This window comes from Nymphalis io, chromosome 27, assembly GCF_905147045.1.
Source record: "Nymphalis io chromosome 27, ilAglIoxx1.1, whole genome shotgun sequence".
NCBI classification, from domain to species: Eukaryota; Metazoa; Arthropoda; class Insecta; order Lepidoptera; family Nymphalidae; genus Nymphalis; species Nymphalis io.
Window position 1 is genome coordinate 2,090,130 of NC_065914.1, and position 15,561 is coordinate 2,105,690.

The 15,561-nt window shown below is 39.3% G+C and overlaps 1 protein-coding gene across 1 annotated transcript; it reads left to right on the forward strand.

The window, feature by feature from the left end:
• The first annotated feature begins 1,248 nt into the window (after positions 1–1,248).
• Positions 1,249–15,211, forward strand: LOC126778727 (transmembrane protein 145-like). Its single transcript, XM_050502349.1, has 15 exons — positions 1,249–1,302; positions 2,150–2,299; positions 2,689–2,825; positions 3,551–3,869; positions 4,764–4,964; positions 5,771–5,855; positions 6,376–6,597; positions 7,245–7,417; positions 7,577–7,708; positions 9,048–9,135; positions 9,770–9,843; positions 13,804–13,878; positions 14,130–14,221; positions 14,332–14,792; positions 15,063–15,211. Exons 1-15 carry the CDS (start codon positions 1,249–1,251, stop codon positions 15,209–15,211), a joined length of 2,412 nt encoding a protein of 803 aa, XP_050358306.1.
• Positions 15,212–15,561: the final 350 nt, after the last annotated feature.

The window sequence follows — 15,561 nt, forward strand, 5'->3', positions numbered from 1 at the left end:
TCGATTGTATCATTACTAAATATACCGTTTAGCGGTAGAATATCAGATGAGTGGATGGTACGGACTTACTAACACAAAGTCCTACACCAAGTACACACACCGTTCGTGTATTATTTCTAATACAATCTAAAAAAAGTCGTTTATTATATAATATGCTTCATAACACAAATGATCCTTATTATGTAATTGTTTTGGATTTTTATAATTTAACATTTTTGTTGTTTTCTCAGAAACTGTAATATCCCGCAAACATAATTAATAGGGTTTGTGCAGTCAGGCTACACTTAACAAGCTTATGTTTGTTCCTGGTATATTTTTTTCCTAACTAAAAAAAAAAGTTTAATTTAGCGCTCTGGCGTACTCAAAGAGAAAGAATGTCAATTACATTTTCATAGACAATAAAAAGACCCAGAGACAATTATTACGTTTAACTAATTGGGTTAACTAATAATTATGAACGCTTCAAATATGACGCGTTGCTATGGAAACCAAATTCACAACAAACGGACCTTCAAAACAAGCCTAAGCTTTAACATTTCATACAAAATATTAATATAAATATTAATATAGTCATGGTTAACAAATACTAAAACATTGGTAAGTAGCATTCGTATATATAGTTTAAATCTTATATGTAACCGAAGATGTATTTTTATACTTTATTTGAGTAGGTTCTTACAATTTTAATTTTGCCATTTTACAGGATTGTTTTAAATTTAAAGTTACAACGGTTCTTAATGTAGATTCTACCAAGAAGAACCGGCAAAACAATAGCTAATATTTTCCGATAGTTAAATTACATAGGTGCTTTAAATAATACAACTGAATTATTATTTTACATTTTAAATTCTAGCGAGTCAATTTTCGTCTAACGCTAATTTGATTTAAATCTTCTGAATTTCATTAACATTTTTACTATAGGTACATTCGTTTAAATTAATTAAAGCGTAACTAATTACCAATATTTCAATATTTTCTTACGTATGTTTGTCTTCTATAATGAAACTGGCGAGTCCGTGACTCAAATAAAACGAGAATTTGTTTGTTTTGTATTTGTATTATATCCTTCAACATTAACTTTTTTATTCAATTTAGAACTTTATTCTACACTTGCGAATCAGGGACAAGTAGCATATAGCATAACATATATATTTATTTAAATTTTATGTACAGAATCAAGACTCCCTAACAATATAATGTTACATCAATATGGTCCCAACAACGTTCGGATTTCTTTTATTATCGGTCATGGCGCTCGGAGTTCAGGGAAAATGGGTAGAGGGGAGAGTGAACACGAAAGAGGTTTGTATAAATATCTCGTTTTGCTGTGTGTTGCACGCACAGATGATAAATAATTATTATTGATATTAGTAATGTGTGTTAAGAAAAACGCTAAAAAAGAGCTTTATTTTAAGTAAGTTATTTATATACAAAGTAATTTGGAGCGTTTTTATAAGGATTGATATTGTTTGTACTTTACATAATTTAGGTAAATTTGTAATTTATTCTGGTTGATTATGGATATGCTATTCAAATTGGTAGGGTTTTGTGCAAGCCCGTCTGGGTAGCTACCACTTGCTCATCAGTAATTATACCGCTAAACAGCAATTGTATTGTTGCGTACCGGTTTAAAAAGTGAGTGAGCCAGTGTAACTACAGGCACATGGGACATAACATCTCAGTCCCTTAGTTTGGGATGGTTAATATTTCTTGCATCGTTAATGTCTATGGGTGACTTACCATCAGGCTCCTTTGCCCATTCGCCTACTTATAACAAAAAAAAAACTTTATTTAAAAATATGCAGCACATAAGCATACTATACGTTATATAGCCTTTATCTTTACTGGAAATAAAGTTATCATAGATAGAAAATACAATAGACTACTTAAAATAAATAATAATTACAATTAAAATATTTTGAATACTTTCAAAGGAATTGGAATTTTAGAATTATACATCTATCTCATTCTAGTATTTTCTTATATAACTAGCTAAACTTCCTCTTCCCCCTCAAAAAGAGAGGAGGCCTTAGCCCAGCAGTGGGACATTCACAGGCTGTTACTTCTTTAGCTAAACTTACATTTTCATGCTTCTAAAAATTTCGGAGCCGGAATTTGAAATTAAACAAATTAATATATTATTTTCTAGAACTGGGCTTTTCTCGCTCGATTCTGTTTCCTTTCTTTGGAAGGACAGTTCGAATATTTGATAGAGTTTGAACGAGATGTTGGGACGTTGAACTTGTTGCTTTACTACGATGATGAGAGCCAGTGGCCGTCTGTGTACCACAGTACCAAGGTAGGTTGATTCATCTCATATATATAAGCGAAATACCACTCATCACGAGATCTCCAAGCTATGGTCCCGATTAACTTGAAATTTGTCACAGTTACTCCTTCCTCGACGTAGACGCTCAATAAGAATGTATTTTACGGTTAGCTAGTTATTTACACACGTAATCCATTAATTGCCTCATTGGTTTCGGCGGTAATTTTTTGCACTGAGTCCCTAAAACGCTAATTATTCCCAAGTTGGCAGTGACTTCATAACGGGCATTGACAACTTCCCAACTCTGGACTGTAACTGAACCTAAGATGTTAAGATCTGCAGCCTAATAAGCCAATTTTCTTAGTTTTTTTTTTCATCAAGAATTTATTTTTAGAAGACTTACTCTCAGTTATTTGCAGACTTGCAAGGAACGTGAGGCAGTACTGAACAAAGGTGGACAGAACCAGATAATAAAACTATCGCACTGGTACCCAGACACAGAGTACTCGGGTTGTATACTCACTCAAGCGAATAAAGAATTGCCAGCCGGAAAAAGGTTTTTAAACGTCATTTTAATTTACAACAATGTATTTTGTTATATAAATAGGTTAGGTGCAAATAATATAATTGGATTGGAAAGTAAGTCTAACAAATATTCCTTTTAAAAACAAGTAAAAATTGCCTGAATTATCGCTTTGATAAAAACTTAACAATGTCCAATATCAGTGTAATTGAGATGGTACCTTGAAGTTATACTAAACCCAACGCAGAAAAATGCATCCGAATCGATTTATAAGTAATAATTTACACGCGTGTTTATATGTAAGTATGTATATATATTTTAAGAAAATCTCGCTTTAATTATCCTTTTGACAGTTGGAAAGTTTAATGTATAGTGGTGGTACTTTTATGTATACTGGCGGTAGGGCTTTGTGCAAGCTCATCTGGGTAGGTACCACCCACTCATCAGATATTCTACTGCAAAACAGCAGTACTTGATATTGTTGTGTTCCGGTTTAAAAGGTGAGTGAGCCAGTGTAATTACAGGCACAAGGGACATAAAATCTTAGTTCCCAAAGTTGGTGGCGCATTGGCTATGTAAGCGATGGTTGACATTTCTTACAATGCCAATGTCTAAGGGCGTTGGTGACCACTTACCATCAGGTGGCCAATATGCTCGTACGCCTTCTTATTCTATAAAAAAAAATTAAAAAAAAATGTACTTGGTAATCCTGCTATAATAGATTTCGACATTAAAAATAAACGAAATGCTATTTCCAGTTCGACGGCAGTTCCACAAACAACAACGGCAAAATTAAAGGATAAGAACACAAATTCAACCAAAAACGATTTACCCGCCGATCCCTCGTATTACGATAAATTTTTAAAAACGACTACCCCAAAACCGAAATCCACTATAGTCGATACAAATTTCACAACATGGTACGAACTATTACCAACCGATGAATTTAATTCTACTACAACTGGGTTGCCGCCTGACGATGAATTATGGGAGAATATAGGGCCAGAGAACAATGCGAGCCGATTGGAAAATTTAAGGGATGTCGAAATTATGTTTGAAAATCATAGCAACACCGGAGTAAGTATTATAGATAGATAATCTTTTATTTTACATCACAGACAAAAACAGACACAAAATATACTCTACTTTTACATTCCACGAAATCGATCTGATCAAATCTTACTTAAAACCATTTCTTTTCAAATTTAAAGTAGACTTTCTATCGACTGTATCACGGCGAGTGCTCTGAGGAATTATTCTCTCTTATTCCTGCTTCCCCCTTCTATCATAAGTCTACGCGTGCTGGCTCCCGATGTCACCGCCTAACTGTGACATCAATTCCATCGCGCACAAAGAGTTTTGGCAACTCATTTCTTTGTCGCACTTCCGAAAAATGGAATTCCTTACCAGCTCACGTATTCCCCTCCTCTTACAACCCGAGTTCCTTCAAACGAGGCGTAAAGAGGCATCTTGCGGGCCGGCAAGGCGAGGACGGCTAGTACAGAACATTCTTCCCGACTGTACTGGCCGTCGTCGCGTTTGGACTCTACTACCACTTACCATCAGGTGGAGTAGTCATTTGCCATCCCGGCGCATATAAAAAAAAACTTAATATATAATAAGCAATAATAAATTAATATAAATAATAAGCAATAATAAAAATTAATATAATCAGTTCAATACTGACATCACGTTAAAACGCTTTGCATGTGGTTTATGCCGGTAAACCTCTTTAATAATAAATTCGAATATTAATAATTAATAGACAAACAATACTAAAAAATTCTAGTTGAAATAATACAGTATGTATATAGTTATATAACTAACCCGAATAAGAAATAAACAAATAGAATGCTGTTGAATAATGAGCGTGTTACGTGTACGGTGCGTACGGTGAGCGCAAATATAAGTAGAAGGTAAATATAAAAGTAACATTGCTTATTATCGTAATTAATGTTGTTTAATTTTCAGAAAAAAATTAAACGCTCAACATTTGAACTCTACGAACGATATCGTCGACGTAGACTGTATTCGGAGTCCAATCAGAACGAGCTTAGCAACTCGAATGGGAAGACGGTTAAGTTTGTCGTTAGCTGCCACAATTCTAGAAGGTTCCGCTCGGCGAGGGAACGATGGTGGTTCATTGGTATCAGCAACTGTGACAATCCGAAGGTAGCGTACATTATATCTTGAAAAGTAAATAAAATAGCCCTAAGAGAATTCCAGGAAGGAATGGTACTTGTGGTAGGGCTTTGTGAAAGCACGTCTGGGTAGGTACCACCCACTCATCAGATATTCTACCGTAAAACAGCAGTACTCGATATTGTTGTGTTCTGGCTTGAAGGGTGAGTGAGCCAGTGTAATTACAGGCACAACGGACATAAAATCTTAGTTCCCAAGGTTGGTGGCGCATTGGCTATGTAAGCGATGGTTGACATTTCTTAGAATGTCAACGTCTAAGGGCGTTGGTGACCACTTACCATCAGGTGGCCCATATACTCGTCCGCCTTCCTATTCTATAAAAAAAAAAGGTTAATATTCATTACATCGCCAATGTCTATGGACGATGGTGACCAATACATCAGGTGGCCCATTTGCCCGTCGGCCTACCTATAACATAAAAAAGAGCTCTTCTTTCTGATATTCAGACAATACCAGTACTGTGTGTATTTTTGAAAGTTTGATTAATTGATTTTATTTGTTTAGTTAATATATTTCTTTTTTTTAAAGTGAAACGTTTCAAAATTATTCACGTAAGTCGCTTGTATAGAGCCGAGAGCTGTTTTGTAAGAATAAATTTATTTATCATTTATATAATCTTGTATTGAGATATATGTACATGCCTTAGTTATCAAAGTTTTTTTGGCATAAGATTTATTAATAGGATAAGTTAAAAATAATAATGTAATATTAAAATCTGTGGTATAAAAATCTCTTATATATTATAACCGAATAAATTGTTTTATTTATATTTTTAGGGACTGGATGTGCGCTACAAATTTTTGATGACGAACGGACCTAGTGGAGATTTTTGGCATGAACATTTTTCGGCTGATGAATTTTGTAAGTATTTACTAATAAAAAACTCCACTATCTCCTTGATCTAGCACCTATTTTGTACAGCTACGAATCGCGAGTGCCTGACGCCCGATTCGTATCGTTTTTCTTCCCGGGTCTTGGCTATAAATGTATGTAAATTAACTGATGGTAGTGCTTTGTGTAAGTGCGTCTAGTACCACCCACTCATCAGATATTCTATCGCAAAACAGCAGTACTTGGTATTGTTGTTTTTCGGTTTGAAGGGTGAGTAAGCTAGTGTAATTATAGGCACAAGGGACATAACATCTTAGTTCCCAAGGTTGGTGGCGCATTGGCTATGTAAGCGACGGTTAAAATTTCTTACAATGCCAATGTCTATTGGCGTTTTGTGACTTACCATTAAGTAGCCCATAAGCTCCTCGCCTACTATAAAAAAATTAAAAATACATACAAATGTAATTTAAAAACCAAAGCAAGAAAAACATACGTAAAAAATATTACTTAATTTTAATAAACACTTAAAAATGTTGACTATGTTTTTCAGACGTGCTTCCCATTCTGTTAGCGTATACCTTCGCGTACGTGATAGTCATGGTGGCAGTGGTGATGTGCAGCGTGGAACTGAAGTGCCGTCACTTGCTGCACACTACTTACAAGCTGTTCCTGATGTCTCTCGTCGCCCAGCACGGTGGAGTCGCGCTGCAGGCGATGGCGAACATCCGTTACGCGTACAATGGAATTGGCAGCACCAGCGCCAAGATAACAGGTGACTTTTTGCTAACTAATATATTAAAAATGCTAAAGTGAGTTTGCAACCTTTGACATTTAATATACTGGCGCAATTATTAAGAATTTTGACAAACGCTGTCAAGGTTATAAAAAATCCTGACAGCTTACGAAGCTTCAACTTAGGACGCAATATTTTCATCTTACGAAGCTTCGAACGAAGATAACTGTACGTAGTACCAAATGTATAATTGAAATTTAATAATAATTATAATGTCCTTCTGACCGATTTAGGTGTGCGCAAACACAGATGCACTCTCTATTCGGCACTACACTCCCGGTGTACACAACTCTAACTTCTAGACTCCGGCCTGTTAGTGAGAATTTCCTGATAGAAAATCCCAATACCTTTTTGTTTACCCGAACTGGGAATCGAACTTAGGACCTCCGGGTCTGGGGCCTTACATCTAGCCACTGGACCAACGAGGCAGTCAATTGAAACTTATATAGTAATAGTATTTTAATGTAATTAAAAATACCTGTCCATAGTTTATTTGTTGGAAAGTATGTGTTACTGATATATTGGCCATATGATATACCAGCTTACACATTTCACCAACCACAAATGGGTTATATCCATCACTAAGCTAGCAACCATAACATTATCAATTTGATTCTAAATTGCAGGTCAATTTCTTTGCGGGATATCGGAGACGACATTTCTTTTGCTCCTGATATTGATGGCGAAAGGATATACCATCACTCGTGGGAGACTCAAGGTGGCATTTACCGTCAGGCTGACGATATTCATGTGCTGCTATGTACTGACGTATGTGGTGCTGTTCGTTTACCAAGCAAAAGTGAGTAATCCATGATTCAAGAGGTTCATTGACAGTTCTTTGGTTTGTAAGTTAACTTATCAAGGCATCGTATGTAAAACAGTTAAAAACTATAAATTTTTTTGTATGAAAATACATTTTTCTGAATCTGAAAATATTATATGTATTTTATAATTGTAGGCATTCGATCCAGGAGAAGTTCTCTACCTGTATGAGAGTCCAGCTGGTTATGGATTGATTGTTCTACGCGTGGCTGCTTGGTGCGCGTTCGCTTATGCAACGTTTTTTACAGTCAAAAAGTGCCCTGAAAAGGTAGGTGTTAAAGTAAAGTATTCCAACAACGCTACTAGGTATAATAATAAAAAAATATTATGATGAATTGTAAGTCAGGAAAATATCATATAATAAGACATAATAATCATTAGTACTCTAAGTCTATCCGAAATTGTCTTGTGGTTAGATTACGTAAATGTTAATTGAAGCGACCACTGATTTTTTATGTGCTTTACATGAATCATAAATATTAGAAAAAAAATCTGATACATATGTATATTATCATCATCATCATCTCAGCCGAAAGACGTCCGCTGTTGGACAAAGGCCTCTCCCAAGGATTTCCACGTTGGTCGGTCTTGCACTGCCCGCATCCAACGGCTTCCCGCGACTCGTTCTAAGTCGTCGGTCCACCTTGTAGGGGGCCTGCCCACGCTGCGTCTTCCGGTTCGTGGTCGCCACTCGAGAACCTTTCTGCCCCAGCGGCCGTCGGTTCTGCGAGCAATGTGCTCCGCCCACTGCCACCTCAATTAAGCAATTCTTCGGGCTATGTCGGTTACTTTGGTTCGCCTGCGGATTTCATCATTTCTGATTCGATCTCGCAGCATAGCCCTCTTCTTTGCCGTTTAAGTGACCTTGAGCCTTCTTATGAGGCCCATTGTGAGCGACCAAGTCTCTGATCCATAAGTCATCACTGGCAACACACACTGGTCGAAGACTTTCGACTCGACACACTGCGATATTTGGGATATGTATATACCAATCCGTATTGGAACAGCGTGGTGAAATAAGGTTTAAGACCTTCTCCTAAATAGGAGGGGAGGCCTTAGCTCAGCAGTGGGCCATAAGTAGCTGTTACTTCACTTTATTACTATGTAATGGGATGAGATTAGTTCTCGAGTTACAAGCCCAACCCGTTATCTTTAACCCGTCCCCTTTTACTGAGTGCACCGCTGTTGACGCACACACTTGTAACCCTCGTGAGGACCATGAGTACGTCAAGTACCGTTGTTCACATGAATAAGATTAAATTATTTTTGATTATAGCCCAGTGGTAAGAACGCGTGAATCTTAACCGATGATCGTGGGTTCAAACCCGGGCAAGCACCACTGAATTTTCATGTGCTCAATTTGTTATTATAATTCATCTCGTGCTTTACGGTGAAGGAAAACATCGTGAGGAAACCTGCACGTGTCTAAATTTACTGAAATTCCGCCACATGTGTATTTCACCAACCCGCATTGGAGTAGCGTGGTGGAATAAGCTCCAAACCTTCTCCTCAGAAAGGGAGGGGAGGCCTTAGCCCAGCAGTGGGACATTCACAGGCTGCTACCATCTTTGATTATTGTAAGGGTTGATAATTGTTTTTATTTTCAGAACATGTTCTATTGCCCATTTTTTATCTGTGGCACTTTATGGTTTTTCGCGGGACCACTGTTTATACTAACTGCAAATTCTTATATTGGTAAGTATAATATTATATCATTTATATGTTTTAACATAATTCATTAATTATTCGCTAGGTTGACAATGTATTTATTGATGTTTAACAAGGGATATAATTCCTACATAAAATAAAATGACTAAATATATCTGTTAAAGATAATAAATGTATTATAGACAAAAATTGGCGTGAAATTATTATAGTACTTTTTTATTTCTAAGCTCGAAATACAACTAATGAGTTTCTAGCCGATTCTTTTCGGTAGAATCTACATCCGGAAGCTGTATACTGTAATTATTTTGTTAAATTATATAGAAATAAAAAGTGTGGTAAAAGCGGCGCCTGCTAAAAACAGTGTTCTATGATTCTAAGAATACTACTTAAATAATGAAAATATAACTTATCCTCATATAAGTTACTTATGTCGTACTTAAAAGTACCTTTAAAATTTGTTTATAAATATTAAGAATATGTCATATCATTAAAAAGTACTAAATTGTCTATGGTCTCATTCTAATATCTTTGATTGGATCTAAAATGAAAATAATAACTGTGTCAAAGTTAATAGATGAATAGTTAAATAAACAAGGCATATAGAATAATATAATAAAAGATTTATATAGAGAATAATACAATATAAATATTTATCTTTTAGATAAATGGGTGCGTGAGAGCGTCGTCACGGCTGTTCTGCTGTTCATAACTTTCTGTGGTCACGTCATGTTCTTGGTTAGTCAATAGAATTAACTTACATCTACTCTGAAATGATATATAGCTATAAATTGTATGTCAACCCCTTAAGTATGTTAAGTGTCTGTAAGTAAGTGTCTGTTTGTATAGATTGTATTTTTCACGTCGAGAATATGCTCTATTTGATGGTCAGTGGTTTATGTCAGCTTTAGATTGTTGCTCGAGTAACTAGATATAAGGTTACAGATCCCGAGGTTCTTGGTTCAAACCCCAGGTCAGGCCGATAAATCAACCAATCAAAAAAACTCTTAAGTAACATCCCGGGGTCTGGAAGTTGGTAGTGTGTACACTCCCGTGTCTCGGAAAACACGTAAAGCCGTTGGTCCTGCGCCTGAACTCTTTCCGGTCGTGTCGGATTGCCGTGCCATCGGATTATGAGAGTTAGGAAATAGAGAGTTCACCTGTGTTTGCGCACACACTTGTGCACTATTAAGTATATGTCCCGTGCGGTTAGTTAGTATCCCATGAGACATAACCGTGGCCGAAATCGTTCAGCGGGACACCATCATCATATTGCTGCATGCTATTGAGATTGTGTTGGTAGATTTCGCATCTAACTTAAACATTTGGACATAATAAAATGATTTTTAAAATATATTCAATCAATCAATCAATCAACAGCCAATCGTTGTCCACTGCTGAACATAGGCCTCTCCCAAGGTGCGCCAAAGCTCCCTGTCCTCCGCCTTCCGCATCCAGTTGGTGCCCGCCACCTTCTTAAGGTCGTCGGTCCACCTGGCTGGAGGGCGCCCTACGCTGCGCTTGCCGATTCGCGGTCTCCACTCTAGGACTCGTCTGCTCCAACGGCCATCGGTCCTACGACATACGTGACCAGCCCACTGCCACTTCAAGCTATGTCGGTGACTCCGGTTCTTTTCCGGATAATCTCATTTCTGATCTTATCCTTCAAAGATACTCCGAGCATAGCTCGCTCCTTAGCACGCTGAGCGACTTTGAATTTGTGGACTAGTCCCGCAGTTAGTGTCCACGTTTCGGCACCGTATGTCATGGCAGGTAAGACGCATTGGTTGAAGACTTTCGTCTTCAAACATTGCGGTATAGACGACTTGAGGACTTGACGAAGGTTGCCAAATGTTGCCCATCCCAAGCGAATTCTTCGATCGGCTTCCTTCTCGAAGTTGTTCCTACCGACTTGTATTATCTGTCTAGGTAGGTATATTCACTAACAACTTCGAGAGGTTTCCCCTCGACGTATATCGGTCCCGGCACGACATGCCTATTGAACATGACCTTGGTCTTGTCCAAGTTTATACCGAGACCGACACACCGGGAAGACTCGCCTAGGCTACGCAGCATTTCGGTGAGTTGTTCCAGCGACTCTGCTATGATGACGATATCGTCGGCAAATCGAAGGTGTGAGATGTACTCGCCGTTTACATTGACTCCATACCTAGTCCAATCCAGCGTTTTGAAAACGTCTTCCAACGCGTTGGTGAACAGTTTCGGGGATATTACATCCCCCTGTCTCACCCCTCTGCGCAGTTGGATCGCCTTCGTCTTACAGTCCTGGATGTGGACAGTCATTGTAGCGGCGTTGTACAGACATCTCAGTACCTCGATATATCTCCAATCGATATGACATCTCTGCAATGAGTCGAGCATTGCCCAGGTTTCGATGGAGTCGAAGGCTTTCTCGTAGTCCACAAATGCCATACACAGCGGCTGATTGTACTCTTCGGTCTTCTGCACAATCTGCCGAACAGTATGGATGTGGTCCACGGTGCTGTAGCCTGATCGAAAGCCGGCTTGCTCTGGGGGCTGGAACTCGTCAAGTCGTCTGGCGAGACGGTTCGTGACGACTCTTGAGAACAGCTTATACACGTGACTCAGGAGGGAGATTGATCTGTAGTTTTTCAAGAGGGTTTTATCACCTTTCTTGAAAAACAGTACCACCTCACTCCCGCTCCACGTTTCCGGGGTCTTGCCATGTTGGATGACGGAATTAAAGAGGCTTGCTAGCTCTTTCAGGACCGGAGTCCCGCCTGCCTTAAGCAACTCTGTTGTGATTCTGTCATCTCCCGGAGCTTTGTTGTTTTTAAGCTGTTCTAGAGCCGCCCTAATCTCTCCTTGGTCAACGACCGGGAGCTCCTCGGAGTAATGGCGCATAAGAGGGGCGCGCTGGTCATCAGTACTGATTCCCACGGGTTTATCCGATCTTGAAGAGAACAACTGCCCATAAAACCTCTCTACTTCTCCGACAATCTCAGGCCTAGAGGTAACGACCCCACCATTTTCAGTTTTAAGTTTTGTCAGACGCGGCCTCCCAAACTTGCGAGCGAACACTTTCGATCCCCGATTTTGCTCAATCGCAGCCTTGATGGCACGGGTATTGGAGCGTCGGAGATCGCGTCGCGTCAGCGTTTTTATTATTCGATTTAAGGCCCTATCTGACAAAAACGATGGTAGTTCTCGTCGTTTTCTCATGAGCTCGAGTGTCTCGGCAGAGAATTTTGGTGCGTTGTCTCTTCTCTGTGGCGGAAAACACTTGCGGGATGTGTTTTGCAGTATTTTGACCAGCGTGTCGGTTCTCTCATCAATGCTGCTTATGGTTTCCAACGCGGTGAATTGATTTTGAAGTTCCATTTGGAACTTTTCGGAGCCTTGAGCAGCTTGGAGCATGGTAGGTCGGAGAGTAGACCTCATCATTCTCGATCTTTCGGCTTTTAAGTTGATATTTAGAGTGCCTTGAACCAAGCGGTGATCACTTCCGGTATTAAACCTGTTGATCACTGAAACATCTCTAAATATGTGCCTTTTATTCGAAATGATAAAGTCTATCTCGTTCCTTGTCACGTTATCGGGGCTTCGCCAGGTCCACCTCCTCTGAGTCTTCTTTTGAAAGAAAGAATTCATCAAAAAAAGCCCCTGCGCTTCGAGAAAGTTTACCAGCATTTGCCCCCTGTGATTTCTGCAGCCCAAGCCGTAAGGTCCGACTTTCGATTCACCGCTATCTTGTACTCCCACTTTAGCATTAAAGTCTCCCATAACAACATTGTAGTGGGCCTTCGAAGTGTCGTTGAGGGCCTTTGCGATGTCCTCGTACATCGCTTCGACCACATCATCAGAGTATGTCGAAGTTGGCGCATATACCTGTACGACCTTCAGGAAGTACCTGTCGGAAAGTTTTAGGACAAGGTACGCTACCCGGTTCGACACACTACTGATTTCCACAATGCTGCTAATGAGATCCTTTTTGACTAGAAAACCGACACCACCCTGGGAGAGGTTATCACCTTCGCGGAAGTAGAGTAAGTTACCGGACTCCCCCTGTCTTCGGACTTCAGATAACCCCAGTATATGCCAGTTTATATGACTTAACTCTACTTCTAATTCGGCGAGGTGATGGTCCAGCCTCATCGAGCGTCCATTATACGTTGCCATGTGCAGTCGTTTTATACGGTAGCCTGCCGTGAACCGGTGATTCTTAGCACCCCCTGCCCTGCCGATACCGCGACCGCTACCTTGGTCGGGCCTAGCGGGCTTGCCGGTAACTGGGGGCCTTTTTTTTGGGCGCATCTGCCATTAAGGGAGGGGTTTGCCCATACTCGCCGCGCTGGGCAGGCGTGTTGGCGAGCGCAGTAGGGGGGTAAGATGTTTATGGGACGGGGGACGCTGCTGCCCATCCCCCCTTTTCCCCGTCCCTCAGTCGCCTCTTACGACACCCACGGGATGAGATTGGGGGAGTACTATTCTAAGCCGGTACTCCACGGCAAATACAATACAAAAAAATATATTTCATTCATGACATAATTTAGCATAATAACCTTTATAATAATTTTTGATACTAAACTGAAATGTTTTCATGACAAAAAGCAGTGGTAAAATATATTACTTCCCAAAAATTATATATTTGAGTAAATATATGTAAATAAAAATATATTTTTAATATGTTCATTAAATATCAAAATATTTTTTCAGTTGTTGACTCTGCCTGTGTTCGCGAACAAAAATTTCCCGTACCACGTGCGAACAACACAAATTGGAGTTATGGAGGTAGGTGCCCAAACATTAGATACAGCCGAGTTAAGTGTTGATAATATCAATATTAAAACTGTATCTATTTTTTACTATTTTTATTATATTTTAACACTCCCTTATCGTTTTAATATATAAGTATGTCCCCAATCTATTTTTTATCTAATCTACGCTTATTTAAAGTTATTAAAGCTAGGCTATTAATAGTAATTAAATAAATTCTGAAACATAACATTAAATAATAACTTATTATGTAAATTATCTGTCAGGTGAGCCGCAGCACCAATTTAGACAGGTTTGGGCCCACGGCTTATCATCCCAGCGATGGGCCAGCCCAGACCGTTATCATACCGCTAACTAGGTAAGTACCTACTTAAATAATTTCAGATTGATACAAAAATCTTTATTACATGGTAAATTATAAAATTTGTGTTGTTTTTAAAAATCAATGCGCAACGAAAATTTTTACAGGCGAACAGAAGAATTAATAGATAATATGTACAGTCAATACATGGCGACAGCGCCGCCATTGTCGTTAGAAAATGATACGTCAAAAGTTAACAGGATAAAGAGAACAGAAAGTAACACTAAAAACGGACTCACGCCTCTCGCAAGCACGGAGACAAACTCTTCAGATGATATAAACCCTTCAATAAGCGATAAAGAGGTTTTCACTATAGACAGTCAAATGTCTAAAATTGAGCAAAATGCGAGGGAAAACGAAGTGTCGAATCAGTCAGTGTTGCCAGACAACGAGAATTTAACAAGCTTAGGGAATGGAGACAACGATACGATGGATTTACCCGTGATTTTAAGGTCTAAAAGAAATATTTTAGCGCCTATACAGAGAGATGTTCCGATATGGTCGTTGGCTAAAGGCCCGTGTGTTGTGGCCATGCAGTTGAAAACGTCTACAAGTGTAAACGAAGAAGGTAACATTTCTTTTTATTATTTATTACTTAAAACATCTTCCGGCTTGTGATTTTTCGAAATTTATAATACTTATGCTTAAAAGCAACAGCTTGTAAATATCAAACTGCTTAGTAAAGGTCTCCTCTACACTTGAGGAATACTTCTAAGCTTGGAGCTTAGTCTACAACGCTCACGCAACACATACAAAACAAACACGTGTTTGAGGCGCTTATATTCTCTATTGGTGGATCGCACGACCAGAGGTTAAGATAATATAATATTATTTTCAGATAATCAGCAAAATCCATCAAACGGCAAAAGACCTTCGCTCCGTAGTTCACAATCAAATTCTGGAGATATGAGCACAATACACGAAGGTCGAGAGAAGAAATATGTTCGTACGCCAACGGATATTTTCACTGTACCAACTAGAGAGTAGCAATAAGTATAGTTTTTTTTTTACGCTGGAAAAACGCATTACGCGTTTCCCCCACGGGAACAGTGGGGGGATGTGGGGCTCGCCGATGTCCGAGGCGCCGAGTGCGCCCCGAACAACGGAATATCCACTAAAAAACCAGCGGTACCCTTTCCGTCATAACGAGGAGCGCCATGGGATCGCTTGCGCATGCTACCGCGACGCTCTGACGAGTGGCCTGCGTATGCAGGCCTCCATTCTTTATGGGGTTACCAGGGTACTGAGAACCCCCTAGTCCCAGCGACGCCTATTGCGGCGCAGGGAGAAGGTGCGCATAGCGCCTCATTCTTCTCCCCAGTCTTCTTCGGCGGAGC